General features: G+C 44.1%; 1 protein-coding gene across 1 annotated transcript in view; it reads left to right on the top strand.

The window, feature by feature from the left end:
- The window catches only part of TANGO6 (transport and golgi organization 6 homolog), a 198,299-nt gene that overhangs the window by 141,631 nt on the left and 40,178 nt on the right, over positions 1 to 16,490 (top strand). The window contains exon 16 of the mRNA XM_021093875.2: positions 16,289 to 16,440. Coding sequence (XP_020949534.2) covers positions 16,289 to 16,440 — 152 coding nt within the window. The remainder of the gene's footprint in view (positions 1 to 16,288; positions 16,441 to 16,490) is intronic.

The raw sequence follows: 16,490 nt of genomic DNA, 5'->3' as shown, positions 1-16,490 counted from the left end.
TCACCACAACGCCAGATCCTTAACCTGCTGAGTGAGGCCAGGGAGTGAACCTGCAACCTCATGGTTCCTAGTCAGATTCATTTCCGCTGAGCCAAGACGGGAACTCCTGAACCACATTTCTCAATCCATTCATCTGTCAGTGGACATTTAGGTTGTTTCCATGTCTTGGCTATTGTGGGTAGTGCTACAGTGAACATAGGGTGCATGTATCTCTGAATTATAGTTTTGTTCGGGTGTGTGCCCAAGAGTGGAATTGCTGGATCATATGGTAGTTCTATACTTAGTTTTCTGAAGACCCTCCATACTTTTTTCCATACTGGTTGTACTGATTTACATTCCCAGCAGCAGTGTAGCAGGGTTCCGTTTTCCCCACACCCTCTCCAGCATTTGTTATTTGTAGACTTATTAAAGATAGCCATTCTTTGTCTTTTTTTTTAACGTGTTGTAAGAGTTCTTTATAGACTCTGGAGATAAGCCATTTATCAAATATGCAATTTGCACATATTTTTCTCCCATTTTATGGATTGTCTTTTCACTTTCTTGTTGGTAACATTTGAAGTGCGAGAGTTTTATTCCTTTTTTTTTTTTTTTTTTTTTTGGCTTTATAGGGCCACACCTGTGGCATATAGAAGTTCCCAGGTTAGGGGTCAAATTGGAGCTGCAGCTGCCAGCCTATGCCATAGCCATAGTAGTGTGGGATCCAAGCCACATCTGTGACCTATACCACAGGTCAAGGCAACGCTGGATTCTTAACCCTGAGCAAGGCCAGGGATTGAACCCACGTCCATGGATACTACTCGGGTTACCACTGAGCCACAAGAGAACTGGGTAGTAAGTTTTTAAGTTGGAAAACATGAGTCCTCCAGCTTTGTTCTTCTTTTTCAGGGTTGTTTGTCTACTCTATATCCCTTATATTCCCGTGCAAGTTTTGGGGTCAGCTTGCCAATTTCTGCAAAAAGAAAAAAAAAAGGCAGCTACGGTCTTGATAGGGATTACATTCAATTTCTAGATCAATTTTGGCAGCATTGCCAATCAATGAACATGGAATGTCTTTCCATTTATTTGGCTCTTCTATAATTTCTTTTAACAATGTTTTGTAGTTTTCAGAGTACAAGTGTTCCACTGCTTTTGTTAAACTTATTCCTAAGCATAGGTCACAGATGAGGCTTGGATCTGGTGTTGCTGTGGCTGTGATGCAGGCCAGTAGCTGCAGCTCCAGTTCAGCACCTAGCCTGGGAAGTTTCATGTGCTGTGGGTGCAGCCCTAAAAGGAAAAAAATATGTGTGTGTATGTATATGTGTTTGTGTGTGTGTGTGTGTGTGTGTATGTGTATGTATGTATGTATATTTCTTTTGAGTTCCCATCATGGCTCAGTGGTCACAAACCTAGCTAGTATTCATGAGGATGCAGGTTTGATCCCTGGCCTCTCTCAGGGGGTTAAGGATCTGGGGTTGCCATGAGCTGTGGTATAGGTCACAGCCAATGCTTGGATCCAGCATTGCTTTGGCTGTGATGTAGGCTGGCAGCTACAGCTCCAATTCGACCCCTAGCCTGGGAACTTCCATATCCTGTGGGTGCAGCCCTAAAAAAAAAAAAAGCCCCCCAAATTACTTATTCCTAAGCATTTATTCTTTTTGATGCAGTTGTCAAATTGTTTTCTTAATTTCATTTTCAGAATATTAACTGCTAGTATCAATACTTACTTTTGACACCTTTAGCAAGAACTAAAGGTAAATTAGGAGATGTCACTTGCTTTAAGGGGAGTAAATTACTTTCATGCATGTTTTGAGAGTGAAGTAGGCATCAGCACTTCTGAGCAGGTGAGTCCACACCCTGCAATGACTGTACTATCCATGACCTGATTCATCTGTGACTATCATAGAAAAAGACTTTCTCTTGCTAAAAAAATGTGGAAACGTTTTGGTCATTCCATGCATCTTAACATTCTATTTACTACCCTTATTATGTAGAGAAGACCGTGTACTATTATGGATCATTATTCATTTGGGAAAAAAGTTGATCTTTAAAAAATCATCATACCCTTTGGCTGTCTCTGACTTTGCAGCCAGTTAACACAGTAAGAGTGTGCTCAAGGCATTGCAGCAGAAGTGACCCAGTAGAGATTAATTATTGCAATGCAACCCTCATTCTACATCACAGAACAAAGACTTTTGTCCTTTCTGAATCTGAAAGGTCAGATTCACCAAACTCAAGAATCCATCTCTAGTTAAGCCACTCCTTTACTCAGAAAAGCATTAGTCAGTCTTTTCAATAAATGGGTGGAGTTACCATTGTGGCTCAGCGGATTAAGAACCTGACTAGTATCCAAGAAGAAGCAGGTTCAATCCCTGACTTTGCTCAGTGCGTTAAAAGATCCAGCATTGCCGAAAGCTGCAGCTTAGGTTGAGCATGCGGCTTAGCTGTGGCTCTAATTCGACTAGCCTGGAATCCTCCATGTGCCATAGGTGCAGCCTTAAAAGACAAAAAATAAAAATAAAAAAATTTAAAAATTAAAACACAAGTGGCACTGGAGTTCCCGTCGTGGTGCAGAGGAAACGAATCCAACTAGGAACCATGAGGTTGCGGGTTCAATCCCTGGCCTCACTCGGTGGGTTAAGGATCTGGCATTGCCATGGGTTGTGGTATGGGTCACAGATGTAGCTCAGATCTGGTGTTGCTGTGGCTGTGGCATAGGCTGGCAGCTATGGCTCCAATTAGACCCATAGTCTGGAAACCTCCACCACATGCCGTGGGTACAGCCCTAAAAAGACAAAAAAAAAAAATCAGCAAATGACCTAAACAGACATCTCACCAAAGAAGATAAATAGGAGTTCCCATTGTGGCTTAGGAGGTTAAGGACCTGCCATGGTTTCTGTGAGGATGCAAGTTTAATCACTGGCCTCACTCAGTGGGTTAAGGATCCAGCATTGCCACCAGCTGTGGTATAGGTCACGAACGTGGGTTGGATCTGTCATTGCTGTGGATGTGGCATAGGCCTAAGGCTGCAGCTCCAATTTGACCTCTAGCCTGGGAATTTCCAAATGTTGCAGGTACAGTTGTAAAAAGAAAAAAACATCCCCAGGATGTTGACTTCCCCCGGTGACACAGAGGGTTAAGGATCCGATGTTGTCACTGCTGTGGCTCAGGTTCTGTCCCTAGCCCTGGAACTTCCATATGCCATGGGCGTGGCCAGAAAAGAAAGAGAAATACCTAGAGTCAAATCCTAGAGGACATAAAGTTAGGATTTTAACAGTGGGGAACTGTTCATGCAGAATTGTCCAGCAACTTTGAAAGCCAGTTTGGCAGTTTCATACAAAACTAAATATACTCTTACCATGCGATCCAGCAGTCACACTCCTTGGTATTTACCCGAATGAGTCAAAAACTTCTATCACACAAAAACTTGCATGTAGATTTTTTATAGCAGTTTTATTCATAATTGCCAGAACTTGGAAGTAACCAAGACGTCCTTCAGTAAGTGTGTGGATAAGTAGGTTGTGGTACATCCAGACAGTGGAATATTTTTCAGCCCATATAGGAGCTCCCAAACCTTGAAAAGACATGGAGAAACCTTAAACATATACTGCTGAGTGAAAGAGGCCAGTCTGAAAGGACTGCATAGTATATGACATAGCCCAAGTGTATGATATTCTGGCGGAGACAAAACTAGAGACAGTAAAATCAGTGGTTGCCAGGGATTAGTGTGTGGGGGTAGGGGTGGTGAATAGGCAGAGCTCAGAGCAATTTTAGGAATTCCGTACAATACCGTAATGGTGGATAGATGTCATTATGCATTTGTCACCCTACAGAATGTACACAACACCAGGGTGAACCCTAATGTAAACTATGGCCTTTGGTGATGATAATGTGTCCTGCTGGTTCACCATATGAAATAAATGTATGGCTCTGATGCAGGATGTTTCTGTGGAGTCTGAAGTGGTAAGAGAGAGGAAGGAGAGGAACAGAAGTACATGGAAACTCTCTATACTTTCTGCCCAATTTGTTGTGAACCCAAAACTGCTTTTTTTTTTTTATTTTATTTTATTTTTTGTCTTTTTGCCTTTTCCAGGGTCTCTCCCTCGGCATATGGAGGTTCCCAGGCTAGGAGTCGAATTGGAGCTGTAGCCGCCGGCTTACGCCAGAGCCACAGCAACACGGGATCCAAGCCGCGTCTGCAGCCTACACCACAGTTCACGGCAACGCCAGATCCTTAACCCACTGAGCAAGGCCAGGGATCGAACCCGCAACCTCATGGTTCCTAGTCGGATTCGTTAACCACTGAGCCACGACGGGAACACCGCAAAACTTCTTTTAAAAATAAAGTCTGGAGTTCCCGTCGTGGCGCAGTGGTTAACGAATCCGACTAGGAACCATGAGGTTGCGGGTTTGGTCCCTGCCCTTGCTCAGTGGGTTAACGATCCGGCGTTGCCGTGAGCTGTGGTGTAGGTTGCAGACGCGGCTCGGATCCCGCGTTGCTGTGGCTCTGGCGTAGGCCGGTGACTACAGCTCCGATTCAACTCCTAGCCTGGGAACCTCCATATGCCGCGGGAGCGGCCCAAGAAATAGCAACAACAACAACAACAACAACAAAAGACAAAAAGACAAAAATAAATAAATAAAAATGAGAAGTTCCTTTAAAAAAATAAAATAAATAAATAAAGTCTATTTGGAAAAAAAACAGAACACACAAAAAATTATCAATTTCCCATTGTTCAAATCCTTAACCTCAGGCCCTCCCTGATTTGGACCTGGGTATTTCTTTTTTGTTTGTTTGTTCGTTTTAAGGGCTGCACCCCTGGCATATGGAGGTTCCCAGGCTAGGGGTCTAATCGGGGCTACAGCTGCCAGCCTACACCACAGCCACAGCAACACAGGATCCGAGCCATGTCTGTGACCTCCACCACAGCTCAGGGCAACGCCAGATTCTTAACCCACCGAGTGAGGCCAGGAATCGAGACTGCATCCTCATGGATACAAGTTGGGTTCTTTAACTGCTGAGCCACGATGGGAGCTCCAGCCCTGAGTATTACTGATCATAGTCACCTTGCAGTACACACTTGCTGCAGTCACCTGTTACAGCTGCTGTTTTCTGAATATACCATCTATTTTACTGTCTCTCCCACACCACCACCTGGCCCCCACACCTCTGCTGACACGGTTCCATCTTCCTGGAGCATTCTTCCTCTTGTACCCCTGAGAATCCTCAAGGTCCATCCCTCAAGATTCCGTTTAAATGCCACCTCCTCCACTGAAGACTTCTCTCAAAAGAAGAACGATCCCTGGCCCTGTTGTTTCATGACACTTGGTACCTCTCCCTTCCCAGAAGGACCAGATTTCCTTCGTCTCGAAATCTCTAGCGCTCCATAGGGTCCCTTGCCCATGGGAGTGCACGTTAAATGTTTTTATTGAATTGGCTAGATGAAAGGGCCTTCTGAAACTAAAGTCTGGAGATTGAATTCTGATATAATTCAGGGCATGTGAATTCTTTAAAAGAAATTTTTGTATGTGTTTTCATTTTAATGATAATTCGCAATCACCTGGACACACATTAAAAGCAAGTTGTGCCACGCAATTCCAGTGCCCGTGTTTGTGTTTGAGAAACACTGGACTAAATCACTACTGAGAATGTATGTAAGCTTCTGATTACAGGGGAGTGCTGGCTGTAGGTGATCATTCAATCTTCGGAAAATATAATTGGTGTTACCCAGCAGCACCTTCACCAGCTGGATAGGGTATTTTTTAGTTACTTCCTGTTGGTAAGATAGAAGCGAGTAGGTAGGAATGGTTTTATCTGTGTTCACTTCTATGTCTCAAAAAAAAAAAAAAAAAAGAGAGAGAGAGAAAGAGAGAAGGGAAGAAAGGAAGGAATGAAGGAATAGAGAGCCCTCCAGACATTAATAATGGCCTTTTGAAAGGATGGTATGAAAGATCTGGCCAAAGGTGGAATTCTCTTTTTCCCACATGGTTTTTCTCAATTTCACTTTTATGACTGTTTCAGTGAATCAGAAGGGTAGTTGGGCCCTTGAAATCAGCAGGTCCCCTGACTCCAGAAGTTTTCTGTGTCTCTTCAGATTTGATAGTGTTCTTCCATTCTGTTAGTGTCTCTTGTTGTGAATCATCTCAGATCCTTTATGGGGGAAGATGGGATCTGATATGAATAGGATGAATCTAGCAATCTAGACTTCAAAGTACCATTGCAAAGCTTGGTTAAAAAACGAATCTTCCAATAGTTCCCTTGTGATACAGCAGGTTAAAGATCCAGCATTGTCACTGTAGTGGCTTGGGTCCCTGCTGTGGTGCGGATTCAGTCCCTGGCCCATGAACTTCCACATGCCAGGAGTACAGCCAAACAAACAAACAAAAAAACACTTGCAAATGCTAATTTGTTCAAGGTATCTTTTCATATATATGATAACTGATGAAGTAAAAAAAACCAAGTCATAAGCAGGTTAAAATTTTTTCAACGCTCTCTTTTCACGCTGTACTTAATATTTCACCTTCCAAAGCAACTTTTCATCCAGTTTGTGCAAACAAATCTAGAGCCTTCATTTGCTGCCTTGAACACACAGCTGTTTGCTTTTCAATCCGGTTGATTATTGCTGACTTCCTGAGAAGAATATGGAGATGCAAATAGCCAGGTGTTGTCCTTGTCATTGCACAAAGCGAAGCCGTTAGAGCTGATCTAGGAAACACCCCACTGACGAGAAGCTCCTTGAGTAAGTTCCTGGAAGTGGTCTTGGGTTTACCGTGTTCGTTTCCCTGAAGCTATCCCGAAGCCCCTCAGGAAAAGAAGAGGGCTCCCGACCTTCATTTCCGTGGTTGTCTTGGTCTCAGGTTTGTAGTCTCTGGTGCATACTTTCTGGAAGTGGGGGTGAGGGAGTTTGGAAATCAATACTGTTTTTTGTAAAAGTCGTATGATAGGCACTTTTAAGGAGACAGCAGGATGGTAATGAATATTTGCCCACATCAGGGGGCAAGTGGGTGCCATCTTTCTGACAAAAGGTGAATTAGGATCTTGGAATCTTGCAGTTCAGAACTTTCAACTGAATCAATATGAACATCTCATCAGGATACAGAAAAACACGGAAAGACAAGAGCCAAAAATGTATTAACCAGAACCCCTCCTGGATGGAATAATTGCGGTTTTGTTGCTTAATCGGAAACTGAGGAGTAGTAGTGGGTGTCCCAGAGCCTGAGGTTTTAGTTCATAGTGAAGTGAGTTAGTCAGTAGTTGCAAAATACCCTCGGCATGTAACCCCTTCACATGAGCTCCTATTATAAATAGTTACTCACCTTTCTCAATAAGTTGGCAGTTGCAGAAAGATGACTCTGCTCTTTGGGAAAGGTGTATACCTAGGCGCACGCGCGCACACACACACACACACACACACACACACACACACTGATGTTATGAGTCATGCTGTGTACTCGGCTGTTGTCCCAATTAAAATTATAATCAGAAGAAAGAAAATTATTGGATTTAATTTTTCTTCTTTTATATATTATAAAATTGACTTTTGAATCCTTTTAAAAACATATACTTCCGTAAGTTCCTTTGTTTTGGCAAATCTGACTTTTCTGACTTTGTATTGGTAGACATAGAACTGACTTAGATATGCTCTATAATGTTAAATTTTCATATATAATATTATATCAGTTAGAACACTTTTGGCTGCAGGTTACAGAAATTCCCAGCTCAACTGGCTTAAACACTAAGGAATGAATCATTGCACATCCTGGGAGTTCCCATCAAACAAAGGAGTTCCCGTTGTGGCTCAGCCGTAACAAACCTGACCAGTATCCATGAGGACTCAGGTTAGATCCCTAGCCCTGGTCAGTGGGTTAAGGATCTGTGTTGTGGTGAACTGTGGTATAGGTTGAAGATGTGGCTTGGATCTGGTGTTGCTGTGGCTGTGGTGTAGGCTGGTAGCTGAAGTTCCGATTTGACCTGTAGCCTGGGAACTTCCATATGCCATAGGTGTGGCCCTAAAAAGATTTAAAAAAGAAAGAAAAAAAAAAAAGTCCTGGATTGATTAGTTCTTTGGCTCCACAGTATCATTCAAGACCCAAAAACGTCTTTCTGCTCTGCCAGCCTCAGCTTTGTGGGCCTCATCCTCTAGTCCCTCACAGTTTCAATTGTCTGCAGCAACTCTCAGTTGTCATGGTCTTATCATAACCAAAGACAAAATGTTTTCTTAGGGTCTTCCAGCAGATTTTCTTTACATCTCATTGTCCAGACTGGTTCACATGCCCAAGGCAATTAAAACAAGGGGATATATCCACCATGATTCATTTAGACCACCTAAGACTTTAGCCTGAATCACACAGGTGATGGTTGGGCAGGGGGAAAGGTGGGGCTATCTGAACAAAATTCAAGTTCTGTTTGCAAGGAAGAATGGGAGAATGCCAGTGAAATATAGACAACGAAACTTGACAAGTGGGGATCTTTAAAGCTCAAGTTAAGAACCCTTTATGGAGGATCTTTAATTCTATCACTATGTCAAATTGCAGTCCTGGAAGCTATGTTCTCTGATCACATGCTTTCGTTTTGTTCTGCATAGAAACCTGGTCAGGGCTGACCTGCAGGCTGGAGGCTGGGATCCAGTACAGTCTTGAGAAACCAGCCCCACAGCATGATAGGAACTAGGGAGGGAGGATAGTCAGAGGCCAGCAGAGCCTCCAGGAAAGGGGGGCAGGACTGTAAATCCCCAGAGAGAAGACCAGGTTTGAGCAAGGGTGTGACACATCTAGGCCGTGTAAGGTCTAAAGGAGATCACGTTGCAGAGACCGTGATGCCAGGGAGCTTCGAGAAATGCAGAGTAGATGCAGTGAGTGTTTCCGCTCTTCCCGTCCAATACCGGAAAACAAGGCAGCAAGTGAGCCCAAAGCCAGCTGCTGGGTACAGTACAGGGCTCTTGAGATGCTGCGTCTCCACTGACTCCTCGTGATTCTCAAGTACCCTTGGGAATGGGGTTGGTGGAGCACACAGTTAAATGGATGCTCATTTGGAAAGAAGTAAGGAAGCTCAGGCAGGGCAGAGACTTATATAAATGGAAGGTTAAAGTCTGGTTTTGTTATTGTAATGATAGGCCCTTTACTGTATAGTGGGTCAGTGTAAGAAAGAGCAGTGTGTTTTCTGCATTGACTGTAAAACCTCTGCTGTCCCTTCTGCCCCTCGCGGATCCCCCAGGTCTTCGCAGTTCCTTCAGCTCTTCTCTGAGAGCTTTTCCCTGAGCCCTCACCCCTGACACTCAACAGCCCCCACCTTTCTTATTTTTCTTCAGAGCTCTTAATGCTGCTGGAAGGTGTCTTTACTATTTATTGTCTTTCTCCTCCACTAGAAGTAAAATGTCGTGAAGATGGGAATTTGCTTTATTGTTCATGCTGCATTCTCGCCAGTACTGAGAACGTACTTGGAATATTGTAGGCACTCAATTAAGATTTGCCGAATGGGAGTTCCCATAGTGGTTCAGTGGTTAATGAACCCAACTAGCATCCAGGAGGACACGGGTTCGATCCCTGGCCTTGCTCAGTAGGTTAAGGATCCAGTGGCGTAGGGTGGCAGCTGTAGCTCCGATGAGACCCCTAGTCTGGAAACCTCCATATGCCACAGGTGCAGCCCTAAAAAGACAAAAAGACAAAAAAAAAGATTTGCTGGATGTATGAATGAGATACCTCTTGGTATTCTTTGTACAGTTTTTCTCTCCTAATGAGTTAATGTTCCTTCTTTTATTGAATAATGGGAACTGCATTTTCTGCTTCCTTTTTTACCATACCTACTAGAATTGCTGAACTAAATTGTGGCTTCATTTGCAATAACCATTCTTATTCCCTCTCTTACTATAGAACTTACTATAGACAAGTTGCCTCAAATCCTATAGGGAAGGAAATGAGGATTGAAGAATAATACGTGAATGGACTGATTGACTGAAGGGTAACGGGGAGAAGTCAGAAAAGAACACTGGGCTTCTGAGCCTGGATGAATAATAAGAACACTGGAGCTGTTGTTCATAGGAATTGGAACCAGATCAAAACATTACTTGTAAAAGTATTTTTCTCTGTCACCATTTGGGGCCCATCTCACTCCATTATTGTTGCTTGGTGAGTTTTTACCCTCTTCCTCAGTAGGCTTTGAGTGCATGATCCATAGAACCACTTTATTTTAACTTTAAATCCCTGCATTATTGAACATGAACTGGCTTGTCTTCTGCACTCACCTTTTCAACCTGTGATTTCCCCTCCTTGTGGATTTCCAGATGTCTTTTGTTTCTCAATGACTTCCTGCCCCACAAGGACCTTCATTCCTTTAACCACAGCAGCCTCCCACTCCAGGGCTCATGAATATGTGCCTTTTTTTCCTTTCCCAGTCTCCGGAGAACCTCATTTCATTTCCCTGATGGCTGAACCAGAGGTGAGTCATCACCTCATAGACTTCCAGCTGGAAGGAGCCAGAGATCATCTCGTCTAAGTGACTTGTCTCCAGCTGGTCCAGGGAGGTGAAGTGGATTGCTTCAGTCACACTGCTAGAGCAAAATTAGAACACAGCACTCTTAGCTATGGACGCAGAGCTCATGATGCAGAATGGGCAAGCCCCTTCCTAACCGCAGAAAGGGAAAGTAACAAAAATAGAAAAATATTGTTTCCAGAGTTCCCGTTGTGGCTCAGTGGGTAAGGAACCTGGCTAGTATCCATGAGGATGCAGATTCAATCCCTGGCCTCCATTAGTGGGTTAAGGATCCGCCGTTACCATGAGCTGTGGTGTAGGTTGCAGACACGGCTCAGAGCCTATGTTGCTGTGGCTGTGGGTAGGACGGCAGCTGTAGCTCCGATTTGACCCCTGGTCTGGGAGCTTCATATGCCACAGATGTGGCCCCAGAAAGAAAAAAAATGTGGTTTCCTCTTAGTTGGAAGTATCTCTTTTTTTCTCTTTTTATTGCCGCATTGGCGCTATATGAAGGTTCCCAGGCCAGGGGTCAAATCGGAGCTACAGCTGCTGGCCTACCCACAGCCACAGCAGCTCGGGATCTGAGCCTCAGCTGCCACCTACGCCCCAGCTTGCGGCAATGCCTGATCCTTAACCCACTGAGTAAGGCCAGGGATGGAACCTGCATCCTCATGGACACTATGTTGGGTTCTTAACCTGCTGAGCCACAATGGGAGCTCCTTAGTTGGAAATATCTTCGATGCATTGTATCATAGGAGTTAAGTGTCAGCTTACCTAAGTTTGATCTTGGTTATGTTTATTCCTTGGACAAGTTATTTAAATTTTCTATTTTAGTATATCGTTTTTCCTTTTCATTTGTTATATTTAATATACACGTTTAAACCTGTAAGTGTGGTTTGTTAATACTGAGAGAAGTTATGTGTGTGTGTTTTTACATGCATAAATGGAATGATGTTGGTTCTAGTAGTTCCTTTTACCTAACAGTGTCTTTAGGAAACCTTTCTGTATTACTGCATATAATTCTGTCTTGTTTCTTTTAATGACCACATAGTATTCCATAATATGTGTGGTTATTTACTACTTCCATATTTATTAATATTTAATTGATTCTCCTCATTTTTCACTCTTCCAGTTCTGCAGAGAAGCCTTTATGCAAGTATCCTTATGCATGCATGTAGCTACCTTTACCGAGCAGGGGATGAGTCTTATTCCCTTATGTTAGGACGTGGGAGTGTTTTAACTTAATTAATTAATTTAGGGCCATGCTTACAGCATGTGGAAGTTCCCGGGCCAGGGATTGAACCCATGCCACAGCAGTGACCTGAGCCACAGCAGTGACAATGCCACATCCTTTAACCACGAAGGCACCAGCGAACTCTATGAACTGGGAGCATTTTTAGAGAAATTACTCCCCATCTTTTTCTTCCATTGTAAGGAGAGTACATTGAGTTCCTAACTGAGGGGAAATGAAAAGTAAACTTTCTCCTCCTCCCCCTTCCAAGTGACTCAGATCAGTGAAATTATGCTAAGCAACCTCTCCTCGACTCTGTGACGACATTAACCACACAGTACGGTAATTGTTGGTACTTATCTGCTTATACCCACCCCCTTAAACTTTGGACTTCTTAAAGGGTAAAGATTATGTTTTATCAATTTTTGTATCCCCGGAACATTGGCACGATACCAGTGCACAATTACGTTTTGTTAAATAAATGAGTGAATTCAGTTCAACATTGACACTTGAGTATCCAGTCTGTGCAAAGATTCCTAAGAACTGGTAGGAGCAGAGATGAAGCCGTCAGAGTTCTACCCTCAAGGAATTTATAGTCTAATGGGAGAAACAGATACAGACTGAAACATCTAGGAATCCAGGCCTTAGTAACAAGTGTGATTTAAACCCAAGTGATTTAAGCACAGAGTGCTGTGGAACTTCCAAGGAGGGCTAATTACCGCTGACTGAGGATATTAAGGAAGGTTTCACAGAGGAAGTGGCATTTGAGCCGGGCCTGATAGGACAAGTTGGTGGTTTTTCTTTGTAGGTTATCATTTTGGTGACTTTAAAGGCATGCTTCAGAAACCATTTTGTCGCCATTTAGATTTCATGTAACCTTAGAGCTACAAAAAACCTGGAAGTGGAATGTTCGTTTGCTTTTTTTGGGGGTTGGGGGGAGGTCTATTTTTTTGTCTCTTCTCCCGAAGCATATGGAGGTTCCCAAGCAAGGGGTCAAATCAGAGCTGTAGCTGCCAGCCTACACCACAGCCACAGCAACTTGGGATCCAAGCTGTGTCTGCAACCAATGCAGCTCACAGCAACAGCAGATCCTTAACCCACTGAGCGAGACCAGGAATCGAACCCATGTCCTCATGGATACTAGTTGGGTTCGTTTAACCACTGAGCCACAATGGTACCTCCCTGGAAGTGGAATGTTACATACTTGGGTTCTGGAACTAGGGCGTCAGAGCCAAGATCAAGCCAAAACAGCTTTCTTTTTCAGCACACCTCTAGAAGAAGACATTCCATTACAGACAAAAAACAAAGCAAAACAAAAGGGAGTTCCCACTGTGGCACACTGGGTTTATGATCTGGCTCCTCTCTGTGGCGTTGCCAGTTCGATCCCCAGCCCAGCACAATGGATTAAGGATCTGGCATTGCCACAGCTGTGACACAGGTTCCAGATGCTGCTCAGATGGAATCCCTGGCCTGGCAAGTTCCACATGCTGCACATTTGGCCAAAAAAAGAGTCAATTCTGAATGCCGTAGTATGCTCTTTCTCCTCTTTATAAAACAAAAACTTCTCTTGACCCCACTTCCTTGACCAACTACACTCATTTTTTTTTTTTTTTTTTTTTGGTCTGCTTTATAGAAAAACTCCTTAAGTGTTCTGTCTCCAATTCTTCCCCCCGCCCTTCTATCTTAAACCCACCCCTGTCATGCACTCACCTCTACCAGTCCATCAAAATTGTTCTTGTCAAAGTCAACAGTGACCTCATTGTTATTCACTCTAATGGTCAGTTTTCAGTCTTCTTTTTCCTGACTTAACAGCGGCGTTTGATGCAGTTGACCATTCTTCCCTCTGATGTACTTTCTTCCCTTAATTTCTAGGATATGCTCATCTTCCTCCTTCCTGACTGGTTATTACTTTTCAGTCTCCTTTGCTGGTTCTTCGCATCCCAGGCCCTTCCCAGACTTCCTGTTGACGGTACAGGTCCAGCCCTTGGTCCTCTTGGTTTCCCCGCCTAAACTCGCTCCCTTCATTACGTCTAGTTAAAAGGTTCTAAATATGATCCACATTCCATTGAGTCCACAGTGTATTATTGCTTCTACCCAGACGTTTCTTGTGAACTCTCTCTGTATCTTCCACTACTTATTCAACATTTTCAAACTGAATTCTGGGAGTTCCCTGGTGACTCAGTTTCTCCCCAGATATCCACGTGGGTGACAGCCTCACCGTCAAGCCTTTGATTAACTGTCTCGACCGGAGTTCCTCTCGTGACTTAGCAGAAACGAATCTGACTAGTATCCATGCGGACACAGGTTCTATCTCTGGCCTCACTCAGTGGCTTAAGGATCCGGCGTTGCCTCGAGCTGAGGTGTAGGTCGCAGACTCGCCTCAGATCTGGCGTTGCTGTGGCTGTGGTGTAGACTGGTGGCTGCAGCTCTGATTCAGTCCCTAGCTTGGGAATCTTCATATGCCTTGGGTGCAGCCCTAAGAAGACAAAAAAATAAATAAAGTAAAATAAAATAAAAATGTCTCGACCATCTCAAGGAAGCCTACCCTGGCCATCTTTTTAAAAACGGAAGGCTGGAGTTCCCGTCGTGGCGCAGTGGTTAACGAATCCGACTAGGAACCATGAGGTCGCGGGTTTGGTCCCTGCCCTTGCTCAGTGGGTTAACAATCTGGCGTTGCCGTGAGCTGTGGTGTAGGTTGCAGACGCGGCTCGGATCCCGAGTTGCTGTGGCTCTGGCGTAGGCCGGTGGCTACAGCTCCGATTCGACCCCTAGCCTGGGAACCTCCATATGCCGCGGAGGCGGCCCAGGAGATAGCAACAACAACAACAACAAACAACAACAACAAAAGACAAAGGACAAAAAAAAAAATAAAAAATAAAAAATAAATTAAAAACGGAAGGCTGACACCGTCCTCATTACTCCTTATTTTTTTTTTAACCCTGCTTTGCTCCTCCCACCTGCCCATGGCATTTATTACCTTTCAATAAATGATGTAATTTACACGACAATGGAAACTCCAAGAAGGCAAGACTCTTTGTTTCTTTTGTTCACCAATATATACCAAGCATCAGGAACAGCGTTTAGCATATAGTGGGCCTCTCCATAAATATCTGCCAAATGAGTGAAGAATCTTGGACTTTTCTTTGACAGGTGCCCACAATGCCTTGATTGTCTTTCACTCAGTTTGCTTGGTTGGGGGGGTGATAGTATAGGAAAAGTCCTGGCTGATGACCAGAGTCTAGCCACGACTATTCTTGCTATTTGTGACTGTGACAGTTGTATTGAGTTTGTGAAAGTCTTTGCAGCTGTATGTTTATGACATATACATTGTTTGCTTGTGTGTGTATGTGTGTGTGTATATATGTAAAATATGTGTAAGTTTCCCATAATATGACTCCTTTTTTTTTTGTCTTTTTGCCATTTTTTGGGCCGCTCCTGCGACACATGGAGGTTCCCAGGCTTGGGGTTCCGTCGGAACTGTAGCTGCCAACCTACACCAGAGCCACAGCAATGCAGGATCCGAGCCGCGTCTGCAACCTACACCACAGCTCATGGCAACGCTGAATCCTTACCCCACTGAGCAAGGCCAGGGATTGAACCTGCATCCTCTTGGATGCTAGTCAGATTGGTTTCTGCTGAGCCACAACAGGAACTTTTAATAGCTTTATAGGGTATATCTTCAAATATTTTATTTCCATGTGTAGATTTTTATTTTTATTTATTTATTTGCTTTTTAGGGCCACATCCATGGCATATAGAGGTTCCCAGGCTAGGGGTCAAATCAGAGCTATAGCTGCCACCTACACCACAGCCACAGCAATTCGGAATCCAAGCCATGTCTGCAACGTACTGAACAAGGCCTGGGATCAAACCTTCGTCCTCATGAATACTAGTTGGATTCGTTAACCACTGAGCTACAACAGGAACTCCAACACTGGATCCTTTAACCCATTGTGCCGGGCCAGAACCTGCGTCCTGGTGCTACAGATATACAGCCAATCCTGCTGCAGCCGGAACTCCATCCAGGACATGGGTTTGATCCCCAGCCCAGCACAGTTGGTTAAAGGATCCGACATTGCCGCAGCCGTGGCATAGGTCACAACTGGGGCTCAGATCTGATCCCTGGCCCAGAAATTCCATTTGCCCCAGGATGGCCAAAAAAGAAAAAATAAATAGTTTTAAAAATTGGGATTCCTCATGCTTTTTCGTAAAATAATTCATTGTGAATATTTTCCTTAACATAAAGTATTCTTCCAGGGCACGATTTTTCATGGTTATGCAAGTACTTTGGAGAGTATCAAGCCCTGTACAATGTGCCATGATGATACGTGGTAGTTCCCATTGTGGCTCAGCAGAAATGACTGGTATCCATGAGGATATGGGTTCGATCCCTGACCTTGATCACTGGGTTAAGGATCTAGCGTGGCCGTGAGCTTCGGTGTAGGTTGCAGACTTGGCTTGGACCTGGCATTGCTGTGACTGTGGCATAGGCTGGCAGCTGCAGCTTTGATTCAGTCCCTAGCATGGGAACTTCCACATGCCACACCTGCAGCCTTCAATTTAAATAAATAAATAAATAAATAAATATTTTGATTTCTTCCCTTTTTCTGTAGGGGACATGGTCTCAAAGTACCGAGAACCTCTGATCCACACCTTCCTGAGGGGAGCAAGAGATCCAGACGGTGCTCACAGGGCCAGCAGCTTATCCAACCTTGGAGAACTGTGCCAGAGGCTGGACTTCCTGCTGGGCTCCGTGGTTCACGAGGTACGTACGGCCTGTTGATCCCTTTCTCTAACGCTTGTGTTCCTTGGACC

Source organism: Sus scrofa, chromosome 6, assembly GCF_054392235.1.
Source record: "Sus scrofa isolate SSC_HxYL_T2T_F1_AM1 chromosome 6, Sscrofa_HxYL_maternal_Yorkshire_Landrace_v2.0, whole genome shotgun sequence".
Lineage (NCBI taxonomy): Eukaryota > Metazoa > Chordata > Mammalia > Artiodactyla > Suidae > Sus > Sus scrofa.
Note: the sequence above shows the minus strand (reverse complement) of the source record. Positions and strands in the feature narration are given on the sequence as shown.